The following is a 12,729-nucleotide window of genomic DNA, read 5'->3' as shown; positions in this document are numbered from 1 at the left end:
TCCCTCTGTCTGCACACCCCTTTGGAGGCCTGTTCCTCGGGGGCATCTGGTTTACCCACAGCAGCTCCCGTGGTGTCCGCGGAGACTGGTCAACAACAGAAACCTTTAGATCATCTATTAGAAGATTTACTTTCCTGCACTGTTCATTTTTGCTGACGGAACACTAAAACTACAACAGCTAAGTCTCCTAGTCGGGATGCCGTCACCCCAGTGTTACAAAAACAAAATGCAAACAGGCTCTGGCAAAGTATTTGTCCAGAGCTAGCAACACAACCACGCACAGCCACATACCTCGGAGGAAAGTTTTCACGCAACACACAGATTTCCTCCAGAAAATAAATACTTCCCTTCATGACAAGACTCCCAAAGCTTTGATTCTAAAACCATCCTTTGCCCACTTACCTAAGATTATGATTACACATCAAATGAATTCACCTTGACATCCCTGTGAAGGCAGTTTATGTAAACAAATACTATCCCTACTTGGTTCTGAGGCTGTGGAGGCCTGTTCATCTCCACATCACAACCACCTTCCCTGTTCACGTTCTGAAACCCTGGCCATGATTTTCCCTAACGGCTGGGTCCCACACCCACGTACACAGCCGATTTCCTGGACATCTTCAAAGGGGCTTGTAAATTACCTCCCACACCTAAGGAGATAACTGCACTACCTCATTCTACAAAATAAAAAAAAAAAAGGAATGCTTTCCATGAGAGCATTAACAATGCTATCACCTAACAACGCTACTGTAACTAGAACTCTGTTCCACCTCTCTCACCGTAACTTCATATTCTGGTGAGTTCCATTTTGTTTTGGCCAGTTTTGTTACTGCTTCTTCCCAAAGCAGTATATGAGGTCAACAAATGTGTACACATGCTTGGCATAAAACCAGCACACATCATTTCATCCTGGCTGGTAGGACACAGCTGAGGCATAAGTGATCACAAATGCTCTGTGCGCTTCGCTGATTAAAGGATAAAGGGGGCGCTGGGGAAAGAGAGCCCTTTGAGATTTCTGAAACCCAATCCTCTGGGCACAGGCTTGGTTTCATTTATATCTGAAATCTGACCAGTGCCCGTGCTTGGCTACTCCTCATTGAGAACTATTTTTAAGGTACCCTGCACATTCCAAACCACATATTGTATACATTGCTCTCTCTTAACAAATGGAAATCTCTCACGGGGGGCAAAGTCAGGGAAGAACCTGGTGCCTGGTGTGAGAATCTTGCTACTATTTACTGAGACGAACAGGCAACAGGAATACTGTTCATTTGAAATCCTTTTTTTTTTTAACCAGTTAATTTTTTGTGTGGTTGAATTAATGGGTCAGTGGGTGTTAACAGATTCTGAGTTCAGCTTTCTCTCCCCATGGCTGTTTTCAGAGGGCAGGGCATGGATATGCCATTCCCTTCCTGGCCTTGTTATATGTGCCATCTGAGCAGCAGGCTTTCTTCACAGATTTGTTATCTGCTAAAATGCTGCAGTGTAAGAATGTAGATTTTTACTTTTCTCCTGTTGTTGTTATTGCTGCTACTGGTACTACTGGTACAATTAGTACAAGTAATAATTTAACCTGCCCAAAACATGTGAATTTTCCAAAGTAAGAACTTACCTTTCCCCCCTTTCCCTAAGTAGGAAAATCTATAAGGCGGATATCATGGGAGGCGTTCTCACAAATGGAACTTGAGAAATTGATCCTTTTTTAAAACTTCAGCTGAAAGTCAGAAAGGTGTTTCTTCTGTTAAGCCATTGATACCAGCTGTCCTCTAAGGCCCCATCCCTTCCCCAAGGCACAAAGGCGAAGGACTGGAGGAAGTTCAGTTGTGGTAGCAGTTGGCTTATGCAGATAATTAGTGGTAATTTCAAGGGTGATGTAAGAGGGAATAAACTGCTGCGGGTGCACGCAGCCTTAGTCTTGGCCTCATTCTAGAGGAAAGCCTCGTGTTTGCCTTTCACCCAGTTCCCGGGGTGTCTTCAACGGGAGTAGTCAGTCAGCTGCCCTGCTGGGGGCCTGTGTACCCTCTCCATCATGGCCTGAGAGGAAAGCCATTGTAAGCAATGAGTTCTGGATGTTTTCATTAAAAGGCTTGTAGGAGTTCTTTCTAGAACTGTCTGCTGTGCCATTTTAACCCAATGTAATAATCAAAGACCAAGCTAAGCTGTCTGTCAGGGTGACATCACCCAAAGGACAGGGCACCCCAGACCCAGACTCCATAACGGTGGACATTCGGCTCCTCAAAATAAAAGGAAAAACTATGGGGCCACCAAGATGGTCCTAAAATATGTGTTATCTTTAGAAGATATTTTCAAATATGATATGCTTGCATGCATAATTGGGTTTTCTCTTCTGTGCAAAATGCCTTAGTGAATAAAAATGTCCCAACAAAGGATGTTTAACTTTGGGTTCAGACCATTTTCCCTTCTAGGGATGCTCCCGAGACACTGCCTTTCACTATGAGTTTTCTTCTTTTTTTTTTTTTATGTTCTCGTTAAAATATATAAAATTAAAGAAAACCAGACAGATGTTTAAAAAGAAGAAACATACCTTGGCCACATCACTGGCCATGCAGTTAATCACCTGAGTGATCCGTGTTTAGAAACATCCCCCAGGAAATGGAGCTCTTGTTGGCGTGTCTGGGCCCCGGGGAGCAAGGGGAGGTCAGGACTGACCAGGCCTGAGCAGACTGTTTTAGACCCAGTCCTACCACTGTCCCCCTGGAGAGCTGAATGGCCGGATGCTCCACTCAGGCCTCGTTTTTCTCATTCTCATCATGAGGGAGTCAGACATTACCTTCTGAGTTACATTGTTCTGCTACCTGGACTTGCCATATGGCACCAACTAACTCGGCTAGTCTCCCTCTTCTGGAGGTTTGCCTTCCTAGAATGTTCAGTTTTATCCAATAAAGTATTTCTCTCTCTCTCTAAGACTGTTGCCAGTTTTTGAAGCTATGCAGTGCATGTATGTGGCAAGTGACAAGAAGGCGTATCAGAGGCCTAGCATCATTGCACACTTGATCAGAGCTTAACTGAACAGGGCTGTGTGACAGGCCTTGACTGATGGCGCCTATGGGAGGAGAGCTGCATTTCTCCTCAAATAGTGTGTTATGTCCGGCCAGAGCTGTGCTTCTGCGCAGGACCTGGGAGCAGCCAGTAACAAGTGACAAAGGGCTACAGTGGGCAGAGAAAATTGGTCCCATGACCAGGGCAGCTGTGACACCCCTTCCCACCTATAGTCTTCGATGGCGGGACATAATCCCTCTCATTATTAATCATACTTGATGCTTAGATGGCATTTAGCACTGTTTAGTGTACTTGTTCAGGTAATAGCTCATTGGCTCTGAGAATCATCCACATATAACCACATGAAGCAGACAGGGCCATTTTACAGATGAGAAAACAGAGGCTGACACTTGCCTGAGAAACAGGGCTAGTAATGGACACAGAGCGGCCAGGACCCAGAGCCCGATGCCCATGCCAGGGTTGACTCCAGCACAGCATGGCAGCCCTGCTAGACATCACTGTGCTCAGTGTGAACTGAGAGCTGGGACACGTGTCTTCCTGAGCTTTCCGCCTTGGAGGTGGATCATTCAATTCATTTGAAATGTACAGAATTGTGAGTCTGCTAGTGTCCAAGCAACCAGTATTCCAGATGAAGACCCTGCGTGGGGCCCGGGCTGATCAAAGGGTTTTTATTGTGAAAGTTCCATAGAGGTACAAGACACACTAATCTCTAAATCCGTATTTGGGGGGAAAACCTACATATGTAGTGTTCTGTTTTACTTTTGGTAAAACCTAGGAACAGCTTACCTGCAAGTTAGAAATGAGAACACTCTAAAGTTGATCTGCCGTAATACACGTCCCATTCCATGTCCAGAGCCCGTGCTCAGAAAACATCTTTAAAAATCACAAATGCTTATTCTGGGCACCGTGAGCTCCAGACTGGGAGGACAGCACTGCTGCTCTGGGACGGCACGCAGCAACCCCACACGGCATGCGGGGCTTCCGCTTTTCGTCCGGGAGCTGGCACTGCCGTGCGCTTGGCCACTGGCATGCAGAATTCTCCGGGTCACGCCTCTGTGTGGCCCACAGTTACTTCTCTCCAGGGCACGGACTTGGATGCCACCTTTGGGGGAGCCTAGCCTCTGCCAAAGTAATGTAAGGTGGTGGACTACAAAGGCTGTTTCAAAAACTGTTTTTGTTTTACGTAAGCTTTTTGGGGAAGGTTTTCATGTTACTGTGTGCCCTATCCATGAGGGCAGAAATGTGACATACTCTCTCACAGGCTGGAGATATATGAACTCATGTCTGGGTGGGCCAGCTGCCCCACCCGCCTACCTCTAACAGCAGGACTCACAGCCTACCCAAGGCATTAGCTGCAAGCTGAGCGAGAGGCCCGAGTGCTCCACCCCGAGTGCCTCTTCATTTCTTAGTCAAATGCCTGACCTTCTTGTGGAGGGAGCTCCTGTTTGCTTCCAGGTGTGAGGCTCCCTCCCACCCGCCCGCCACTGCTCTGCCCTTTGGGAGCCACTAAGAAGCCTCAGAGCTGAGTGGCAACACCCCCACTGGGAATAATAAACTAAGATTCTTTATCCAGATACTGTCTAATGTGTACTATATGTTGCTCTAACCCTGCAATAACCTGCCTTGACCAGCAGTACCAGAGTCAGGGACTCACTCCTCAGCGACACCTGTCTTTTGGTGCCGGGTGGAATTACTTGCACGGAGGAGCTTTTGCTGACAGGACCACTGACAACTGTTTCATAGAATGGAGTATCTGTGGTGGCGCAGGACTTTGTTGACAAGGCGTTACTGTGGCAACAGCAGAGCATGCTGAAGAGTCCAGGTCAGGAGTGCACTCCTTGAATCTGCTACTGGCCAGAGCGCTGTCACCAGAAACTACGGGACGTGTGAGACACGGGGGAGGGGTTTTCTCCAGACTAACAAAAACAGTGCTTGGTGTTATCCCAGTTTTCTTTCCCGTTTGACAAGAAGCCGGGGAATGCTCACAAATCAGTCTCCTACGTCTTGCTACATTTCCAGGCACCCCCGGGCCCTGGGGACACAGGTGTACGGGTGGGACCATGCCTGCCTGACAGGGGGTGCTGGCAGTCCCCTGCATTCAGCCTGTGTAGACCCTCCAATTCCAGCTGCATGCAGTGGGTCGGCGTCTAGTGAAGTCCTCCTGATTCCATCTCCTCCTACTGCGTTCACTAAGGGCCTTGGACTCACAGGAAATGTCAGATAGACAACCACACAGCAAAGGAAGGGTGGGAGGGCAGGGGAGAGGGGTGGCCGGTGGGACCAGCCAGCTTGCTGACCTCTAGATTGAAACAGCTCTGGCCTCCCGGCCTGCAGCTCCGGGCATCCCCGTCGGCTCGGCGGTGCAGCTCCCGCGTGGCTCGGAGGTGCGAGTGCTCCCGCTCGTCCCCTCGCTCCTGACCCAGCTGCCACTCCATCTGATCTCTCAGTTTGGACTGTTAGGTGCATGGAGGGATTTGGTTGTTGTTGTTTTTTAAATTTTAAATAAAAAACAAAGGACAAGAGGGTGAGGGTGGGGTAGGGAAGGGAGATAAAGAAAACAAAAATGGGTAAGGCAGACGACTGAGAACACTACCAGACGAAGAAAAGCATGGACAGAAAAACCAACTTAAACACAGTGGCGTAAGAGAGTGAAGAGAACAGAACCAAAATGAGGATGAGCAAAACGATGGGCTGAAAGATCTGGAAAGCAAAGAGAGAGGGGGGAAGAATGCAAAACACTGGTTATGAGGCGCATGCAATGGGGATGCATGAATCACAGACGCAACCGCAAGCACGCTACCCATGAAGGATACGGAAGCAAGGCTCCTCCTTCCGCGCTGTGGTCGAGCAGTCAAAGCCATAATCCAGGGTGGCAGCTGGGTCATGCACCCCAGGGCGACGCATAGGAAAGCAGTCCTGGGACGGCTACTCCACTCGGCCCTCACCCTCGGCTCAGGGAGGGCAGCGGGAGCAAGCCAGCAGCGAGACTTTCCATCGCAACCATCCTTCTCTCAGAGCTGCGCTCCTCTCCCCACTCTGGCTCATCTTCCAGTGGGAGTGGGTGGGCCTGGGTGCCTAGGGCCTTTCAAAACCGTCCCCTTTGGCAATGAAACTTGCTCCTGAGCGAGTTTGCTAATTCTCCTGACTGTGAAATGAGTTTGCACTTTGTCTTAAACTCCTCTTAGCTTCTTCATCAGGATAGCTGGTCGTTCGAGACACCAAAAATAGAGAAAGACTGCTTCGATCCCTATCGCTTCCATTGGGATTAGCCTGGTGTCATGAGGGAGGACCTCTAAGCCAAGAGCAACGGCGCAGTTAAAAATAAGAGAAGAAAAGGGAAAAAGAAACAAGGAAATAAGAGAGAACTTAAACAAAAAGAAATCCAACCAATAGAAAGGATTTGGTTGACACTTGAGGCTTTAGTACAATGCAGGCTTGAAATCATAACCAAGCAGCCGTGAGCAGAATGAGTTCAAGTGCAGCAAGGCCAGCAAGGAGGAGGAAGAGCAAAACCGAGCAGGGAGGCAGAGCCAGGAGCCCCCTTACCTGCAAGTCTGGGACCAGCTCCTTCCCCAGGTTCCCGATGGGGGAGTCCCGGGACACGGAGGTCACGGTGGAGAGGAAGCTGGAGGACTCTGTGAGGTGGGGCAAGGGGGACAGGCCTTCCAGGCGCTCCCTCATACCATCCCCGAGCCGGTTCACCTGCTCCAGGAAGGTCTGGAGCTCCTTCCGGAAAGTCTTCATCCTGGCATTGATGGTCCCCAACAGCTGGGGCCCCTTCCTATCCCCCTCCCCCTGAACACCAGGCCCCGGCGAGGCCACGTCGTCCACAAAGCCATTGGTGTCTGTGATGAGGCTCTCCATGGTCCGTTCCAGCCGCTCAGCCTCATGCTTTATGCTCACCAAGCACTCAGAGTCCTCCCTGGCCCTCAGGACCTCTGCCGGACACAGCTCGCTGGCCTCCGACGGCTTTCCGCTGCTGAAGCCGGATGTCTTCTCCAACACCTCTTCCGAGTCACTCTCCCCGCCAATGGGGCCCTCCCGCCTGGGCTGGGGCAGGCGGCCCTCCTCCCCGTCGCTTTCCTTCTTGCCTGTGTCACTGTCGGCGTCGCTGTCCCGGGGGCTCGGGGCACGCAGGCCCAGGTGGGCGGCCAGGTCATAGCGCTGGACGTTGGACAGCAGCACCCGGTTCTCATACTGTAGCTTCAGGACCTTCCCGCTCAGCTCGCTGATCTGCAGCTGAGCGGACTTCAGCTCTTCCTGCAGGGGAGCCCCACCATTCATGCCCTTGCCTCCACCATCCGCCAGCCACCCGGGCTCTGGGCGCGGTTCAAACTTGAACTTGCTCAGCTCATGTGTTAGCTGCCGGTTATGGTCTTCGATCTCAGATATGGACCTTCGAAGCAGCTCCGCTTCCTCCTCCACAAACTGCAGGTGTCGGCGGAGCTCCGTGGAGGACTCCAGGGAGTCGCCGAAGGGTGAGGTAGGAATGCTTGGGAGGTGGTCCCGGCCGGGACCCTCTCGCTCATACTGGCCTCGCATGTCCTCCATCTCTGCTTTGAGGCCTCGGTTCTCCACTTCCAGCTCCACGATCTTCCGGCCCAAGATGTTGGCTTCTTCCTCTACCAACTTCAGCCGCAGCTTCAGCTCCGCCTCCCTGGTGCTGGGTGGCCCACCGGCTTCCCCGGTGGGCAGGGGGCTGTCCACGTCGCCATACAGGGCCTTGTACTTCTGGAGCTCCTGCTCCAGCTCATCCTTCTCCTTGCCCAGCTTGGCCATCTTTTTGCGCATCAGGGAGCCTTCCTCTTTGGCAAACTGAAGCTGGCATTTCAAATCGGCACTGTCATCCTGCCAGGAAAGAACAGCCCGAGAGAAGGGTTATTTGAAAATACCAAATGTTCGTGTTTTTGATGATTTCCCTCGCACCTCGCCCCCAACACACACAAAAAAACAAAACACCGATCTTTTTGTCAGTGCGTCAGGTTACAGGAGAAGGGGCCAAAACAAAGCCAAGGGGAGCTGGGGCCTTCACAACGTCTGCTGCTTTGTCACAGACACAAAAGAAACCAAACAATTAGTTTGGAAAACACGTGCACATGAAAACCATCATACAGGTGATGCGTGAGGAGAAAATGAAATGAAACTCAATACCTGCCAGTGATGCGGTGATCCCGCGTTACCTTGTGGTCCAACCTGACTCATCACTGGCATCAGTGGGAGAGAGAACCCCTCGCCAAGTCTGGGGCAGGCACACAGGCTTCCGTAGCCACTTCCACCTGTGGCCACTCACTTCCTCCATGGTGCAGACCTCCCTCATCCAAAGTGGTCAGCAACCCACAGGTGTTACCAGGACGGGGAGGCCAGGTGACCCCAAATCATGGCCAGGCTTTCTTTCCACTGACATGCTGAGAACCTGAGACATGGCAATGCCCCTCCCCCTCCCCAGGTCTCCCCATTCCCAGTGTATCACAAGGATGACATGAGCACAAAATTATGAGATGACAGGCATGAGGGTGCTTTGGGAGTCAAGGTGTGGAATAAGTACCAAGCTCTGACAGTTAGTATGAATTGGTTACTGCAAACCTAAGCACCTGGGTTACTCACAACCTTCCGCCATGCAAGTGCAACTTCAGAGCCTGAGGTTATGTTCCGCTCCCTTTAGTTGCTATAACACAGCAGGAAAGTAAACTCAGAAACCCAACACAAGGAGGTTAAGTGTTTCAAAACCTGAGATGTAGTTATTACTGGAATACCAGAGGATGCCGAGGGTCAGCCAAACAGACTCTCTCCCAAATGCCACACTGCTTGGCTGAGGTCAAGAGGGCAATATTTGGCCAATGGGAAAGCTGACTCTGCCTTCACAGTGCAGGTCTCAAAGCCGTGAAGCGACATGAATTCTGGTTTGGGCTTGCACAAAGGTTTTCTATCACATTCAGTGGGAACAATGACCACTTTCATGAATCATTCCTCTTTGGTTGGCTATCAGAAGTTTCAAAGGACTGTCATGGGGACAAAACTTTCAGCAAAGGATTCCCCATCACACAGAGACACTCAACAGCATGCTGGAGGGTAGGCAAACCCCATCAGCTTCAGGGGAAGGGAAGTCATCAAACCAATATCTGGAACAAGTCAACCCCTTGGGGAGAATGAAGTCTTTGAGTGTGTGCTCACGTGGCCTAGTAGAGTTGACACAGCTTTCACACTCATTCTCTGCCATGTTTTTGCCACCTCTCACCATTAGTCAGAAAGATACGGAAAGGCCTCCCTTGGTGACCCCCCAACTTTCATCCTTCCACCCACCCACCTCTACCCTGTACCACAAATCTATTGGGGATAGGGAGTGATGTGACAGGGCCGACTGGAGGAAAAGTCTAAGGCCAGCTGTGAGCCAGTGCTGTGTGGAATGTAGGCCCTGGTGCTGTCTGTGCATCTTCTGAAGGACATGCTCCCCCTGCCATCCTCCTAGCAGAGGACAAACCAGTCCTGTCGCACCTGGGGTCAAACATGCTGCCCTGAGTTCCACTTCTGCCCCTTCTGTCCTTGGTACCATGGGCTGATCACAGAGCCCTGGTGAACCCATCTCCCTATGTCTAAAGCAGGATCCTAGCTCAACCACAAGGTCGTTTTGAAGATCAAATGGAATAATGTATAGCAAAGTGGTTTGTGTATGTATGATAAATCTCCATACTCTAGAACCCTGAAATTAACTTTCTCTTTGTCTGAAACACACTTAATATTAGGGGAAGGAGCCAGTAACTCTACTCTCCCCACTCTTCCCCCCGCTCTGTGTATCAGAGGGTAATATATAAATACCATTGGGAACAGAGCATGGTCTTCATGTTCTACAAACTCATCCCATTAAGGATTTGGTTTTGGGGGATTAAGAAGACATAAAAAGGGCTTCTATGACTGGGAAATGAAGCTGTCTGCCCACTCACACTAAGCAATATGTGTTATTAACACTGCTGGGATAGTGATGTATATCTTTTTAAAGGGCCTAATTGAATAGATGGGCTGTAAAAGACATATTGTAGTCTATCCTAACACTAAGGGGAAAGTATGCGTATTTGTTGATTCCTTCATTCTTCCTGTACATACTGAGTACTTACTATGCACCAGAAATTGACATTTTACTTTTAAATGACCCCAGCTTCATAAAACTTTCTAAAGTAAAACAAGCAAAAGTACCTTTTCAATTTGTTGTTAAACCTAGATTCCCAAGAAATCAATGGAGATGGACTACCAATACTTTGTAATTGGATTAGTGTAGGAGTAAAAAGCCTGGGACAAGACAAGCTAATGCCCTTAGCCCCATCATTAACTTGATAGCCAGTGTTTATCCTTCGTCCAAAATCACCTAAGTGATCCTATCTCCACCATGGAACAGAAAAAGTCACCTTCTTACATGAGGATGGCAGCAGAGGTCATGGAAAACAATGTCGCCAGCCACAAGGGAACTCCAACCTCTGTCCACCTCAAGCCTGAGCAGACCCAGAGATGGACAAGACCACCTACTATAACCATTGCCCTAACCCTACTTCCATGGAAACTTGCAACTGGTGAGGCCTTGATATGGAAGAACAGGTTGGAAAAGGGCAAACGAGGGGCAGAGTTACCTGCTCAGTTCTTGGGAGCTTTTGTCTCAAACCCAGACCAAGGAGTCTCAGGTGATCTCTGCTGGGAGTGTTCCCCAAAAGTGGAGCTAAGTAGTTGAGAGTAATATCTCTGAGAAGCACATGAACCAGGCCTTGCACAAGGGTTCTGAAACACTTGGTTATAAATACTTAGAGTAGAAAAATACTATGAAGCCCTCAAATTGCCTTGATTTCTGGAAACCTTGAACCTTGCACCACCCCTTTCCATTGGCCTTCCCCACAAGTCTGACTATAAACCAGAACCATTCTCCTCTGTCTCCTTGAACCTAAACCCCAGTCGGTTAAAGAAGCAAGATTATATGACATACCCTAATGATGTCCAATTTTTAGAGTACTTGAAGATTGAAAAACTATCCAAAAAGTCTTCTTGTTCCTTAAAGGAAGAACTATACACACAGCAAGAATTTCACATATGATTAAAGCATGCTGTCATTTCTACTAAACACCCATGCACGATGAGGCCTGCCACCGAAACTAAAGCAGTTTTTGAAAGAGCAATCTTTGAAGTCAAGGCAGTGTGTGCATTTAATGAAGGCGTCAGACTTCCTCACTCTGTTGAGGTGGCTGGAGAAGGTGCTGTACCTTCTGGGGCTGGCGTGCGGGAGGGGAGGCAGGGAGCTGGGCTCAGCCTGTTCTGGGGGCAGGAAGTCACTCCTTCTAACGAGATAGAGAATCACAGCCTCACCTAAAGCAGCGGGAGGGCTGGTTACCCATCTTATTTTGTAACCACAGACTTCTAAACTCTGCCAAATCTCCAGGGTAAGGGTCTAGGCCAGAGGTTCTCAACCTGTGGGTCGCGACCCCTTTGGCGGTCAAATGACCCTTTCACAGGGGTCGCCTAAGACCATCCTGCATATCAGATATTTACATTACGATTCATAACAGTAGCAACATTACAGTTATGAAGTAGCAACGAAAATAATTTTATGGTTGGGTCACAACATGAGGAACTGTATTTAAAGGGTCAGAAGGTTGAGAACCACTGGTCTAGGCTGAATCCTCAACTGAAGGATATCAAGCTCTGGTTTCAAGAGATGATCAGATAGCCCAGGAATGCAGTATGAAAGCAGAAGGTTGAGTCAAACTTTCCACACGACACTGTCCCTGTGCAAGCAGAGAAGGCAAGCATGGCATGGGAGCAGGACACACAGAGGACCACCACCACCACCACCACCACCACCACCAGCAGCAGCTGGAAAGGCCTTGCCAAGCAACAAAAATATATCACTACAGGTGTATATTCTTTGGCTTGCAAGTCTGATGTCTAGCCAGCACCCCAAGCGCTGACTGCTCGCATTCCTACCTTGCGCCGGGGTGCCAGTTTCCTTTGAGTTTTGGTTGCAGACCTGCAGTTCCCAAGGCGCTCCGCTCCACCACTCTGCTGGACAGAAACTCCTTTCTCAATGACACTGCAGGCTGGGGGGGACTGAACACATTCCCAGTGCCCAGGGCTTCTCAAACACTCCTGAGGGGCAGCACGGCTGTTCTCAGCCCGATTTACCCACAGGGAAGGCAATACCATGCTGCTCCTTCCAGAATGGGGCAACAGCTACCCTTTTAAGGAAAAGATCTTCCCTGGTCGAGAGCCAGCAAGCTGAAAATCCTCGAAGCCCAGGAGGGCTCACGCACGCAGCAGTGGGACTACAGATTCCAATTTCCCTGGTATTAGTGAATGGCAAAGTGAGACTGGGGAGTAGAGGTGGTAGAAGAGAACAGTTCACCTTTGGCATCCCTGCTGTTCACACAGCCTGGCCCCCTTTGAAGGGCACTCTGGGGATCAGTGCGTTTGGAGACTGGAGAAACTAAAGGAATCAGTGTGGAATTCACAGGGGCGGGTCAGCAGAGCTCTTAGCTACTGCATCTCTCTAATTACCACTTGTTCTGAGAGCTCCGGGAGCTGATATCCCAGTAATACCTTTGTTCCCTCCAACACCTAATACTAGCAGTGATTTCAAAAAAGAGGAAGAGAGGAATCCAGTAAAGCAGGTATTCAGAAAAGCCAAGAAAGTTCTGAAGAACACATACCATGTACACAGAAAGGGCTACGCTTTTG

At 49.5% G+C, this 12,729-nt stretch overlaps 1 protein-coding gene across 7 annotated transcripts in view; it reads right to left on the bottom strand.

The window, feature by feature from the left end:
* The window catches only part of MTCL1 (microtubule crosslinking factor 1), a 124,544-nt gene that overhangs the window by 44,667 nt on the left and 67,148 nt on the right, over positions 1–12,729 (bottom strand). For 4 of the 7 annotated variants that reach the window (XR_011472181.1, XR_011472182.1, XM_070420647.1 and 1 more), the window contains exons 5-7: positions 11,980–12,057; positions 6,568–7,869; positions 5,319–5,474 (exon numbers count right to left, since the gene is read on the bottom strand). Coding sequence is in view for 5 of the 7 variants with exons in the window: in XM_070420647.1 (XP_070276748.1) it covers positions 5,319–5,474; positions 6,568–7,869; positions 11,980–12,057 (1,536 nt within the window). In the remaining 2 variants the exon portion in view is untranslated. The remainder of the gene's footprint in view (positions 1–5,318; positions 5,475–6,567; positions 7,870–11,979; positions 12,058–12,729) is intronic. The other 3 variants (XM_070420649.1, XM_070420651.1, XM_070420648.1) reach the window with 2 other exon arrangements.

The sequence above is a fragment of the Myotis yumanensis genome, unplaced genomic scaffold (genome assembly GCF_028538775.1).
Source record: "Myotis yumanensis isolate MYYU_CA2020_CCGP unplaced genomic scaffold, mMyoYum1.0.hap1 SCAF_7, whole genome shotgun sequence".
NCBI classification, from domain to species: domain Eukaryota; kingdom Metazoa; phylum Chordata; class Mammalia; order Chiroptera; family Vespertilionidae; genus Myotis; species Myotis yumanensis.
Note: the sequence above shows the minus strand (reverse complement) of the source record. Positions and strands in the feature narration are given on the sequence as shown.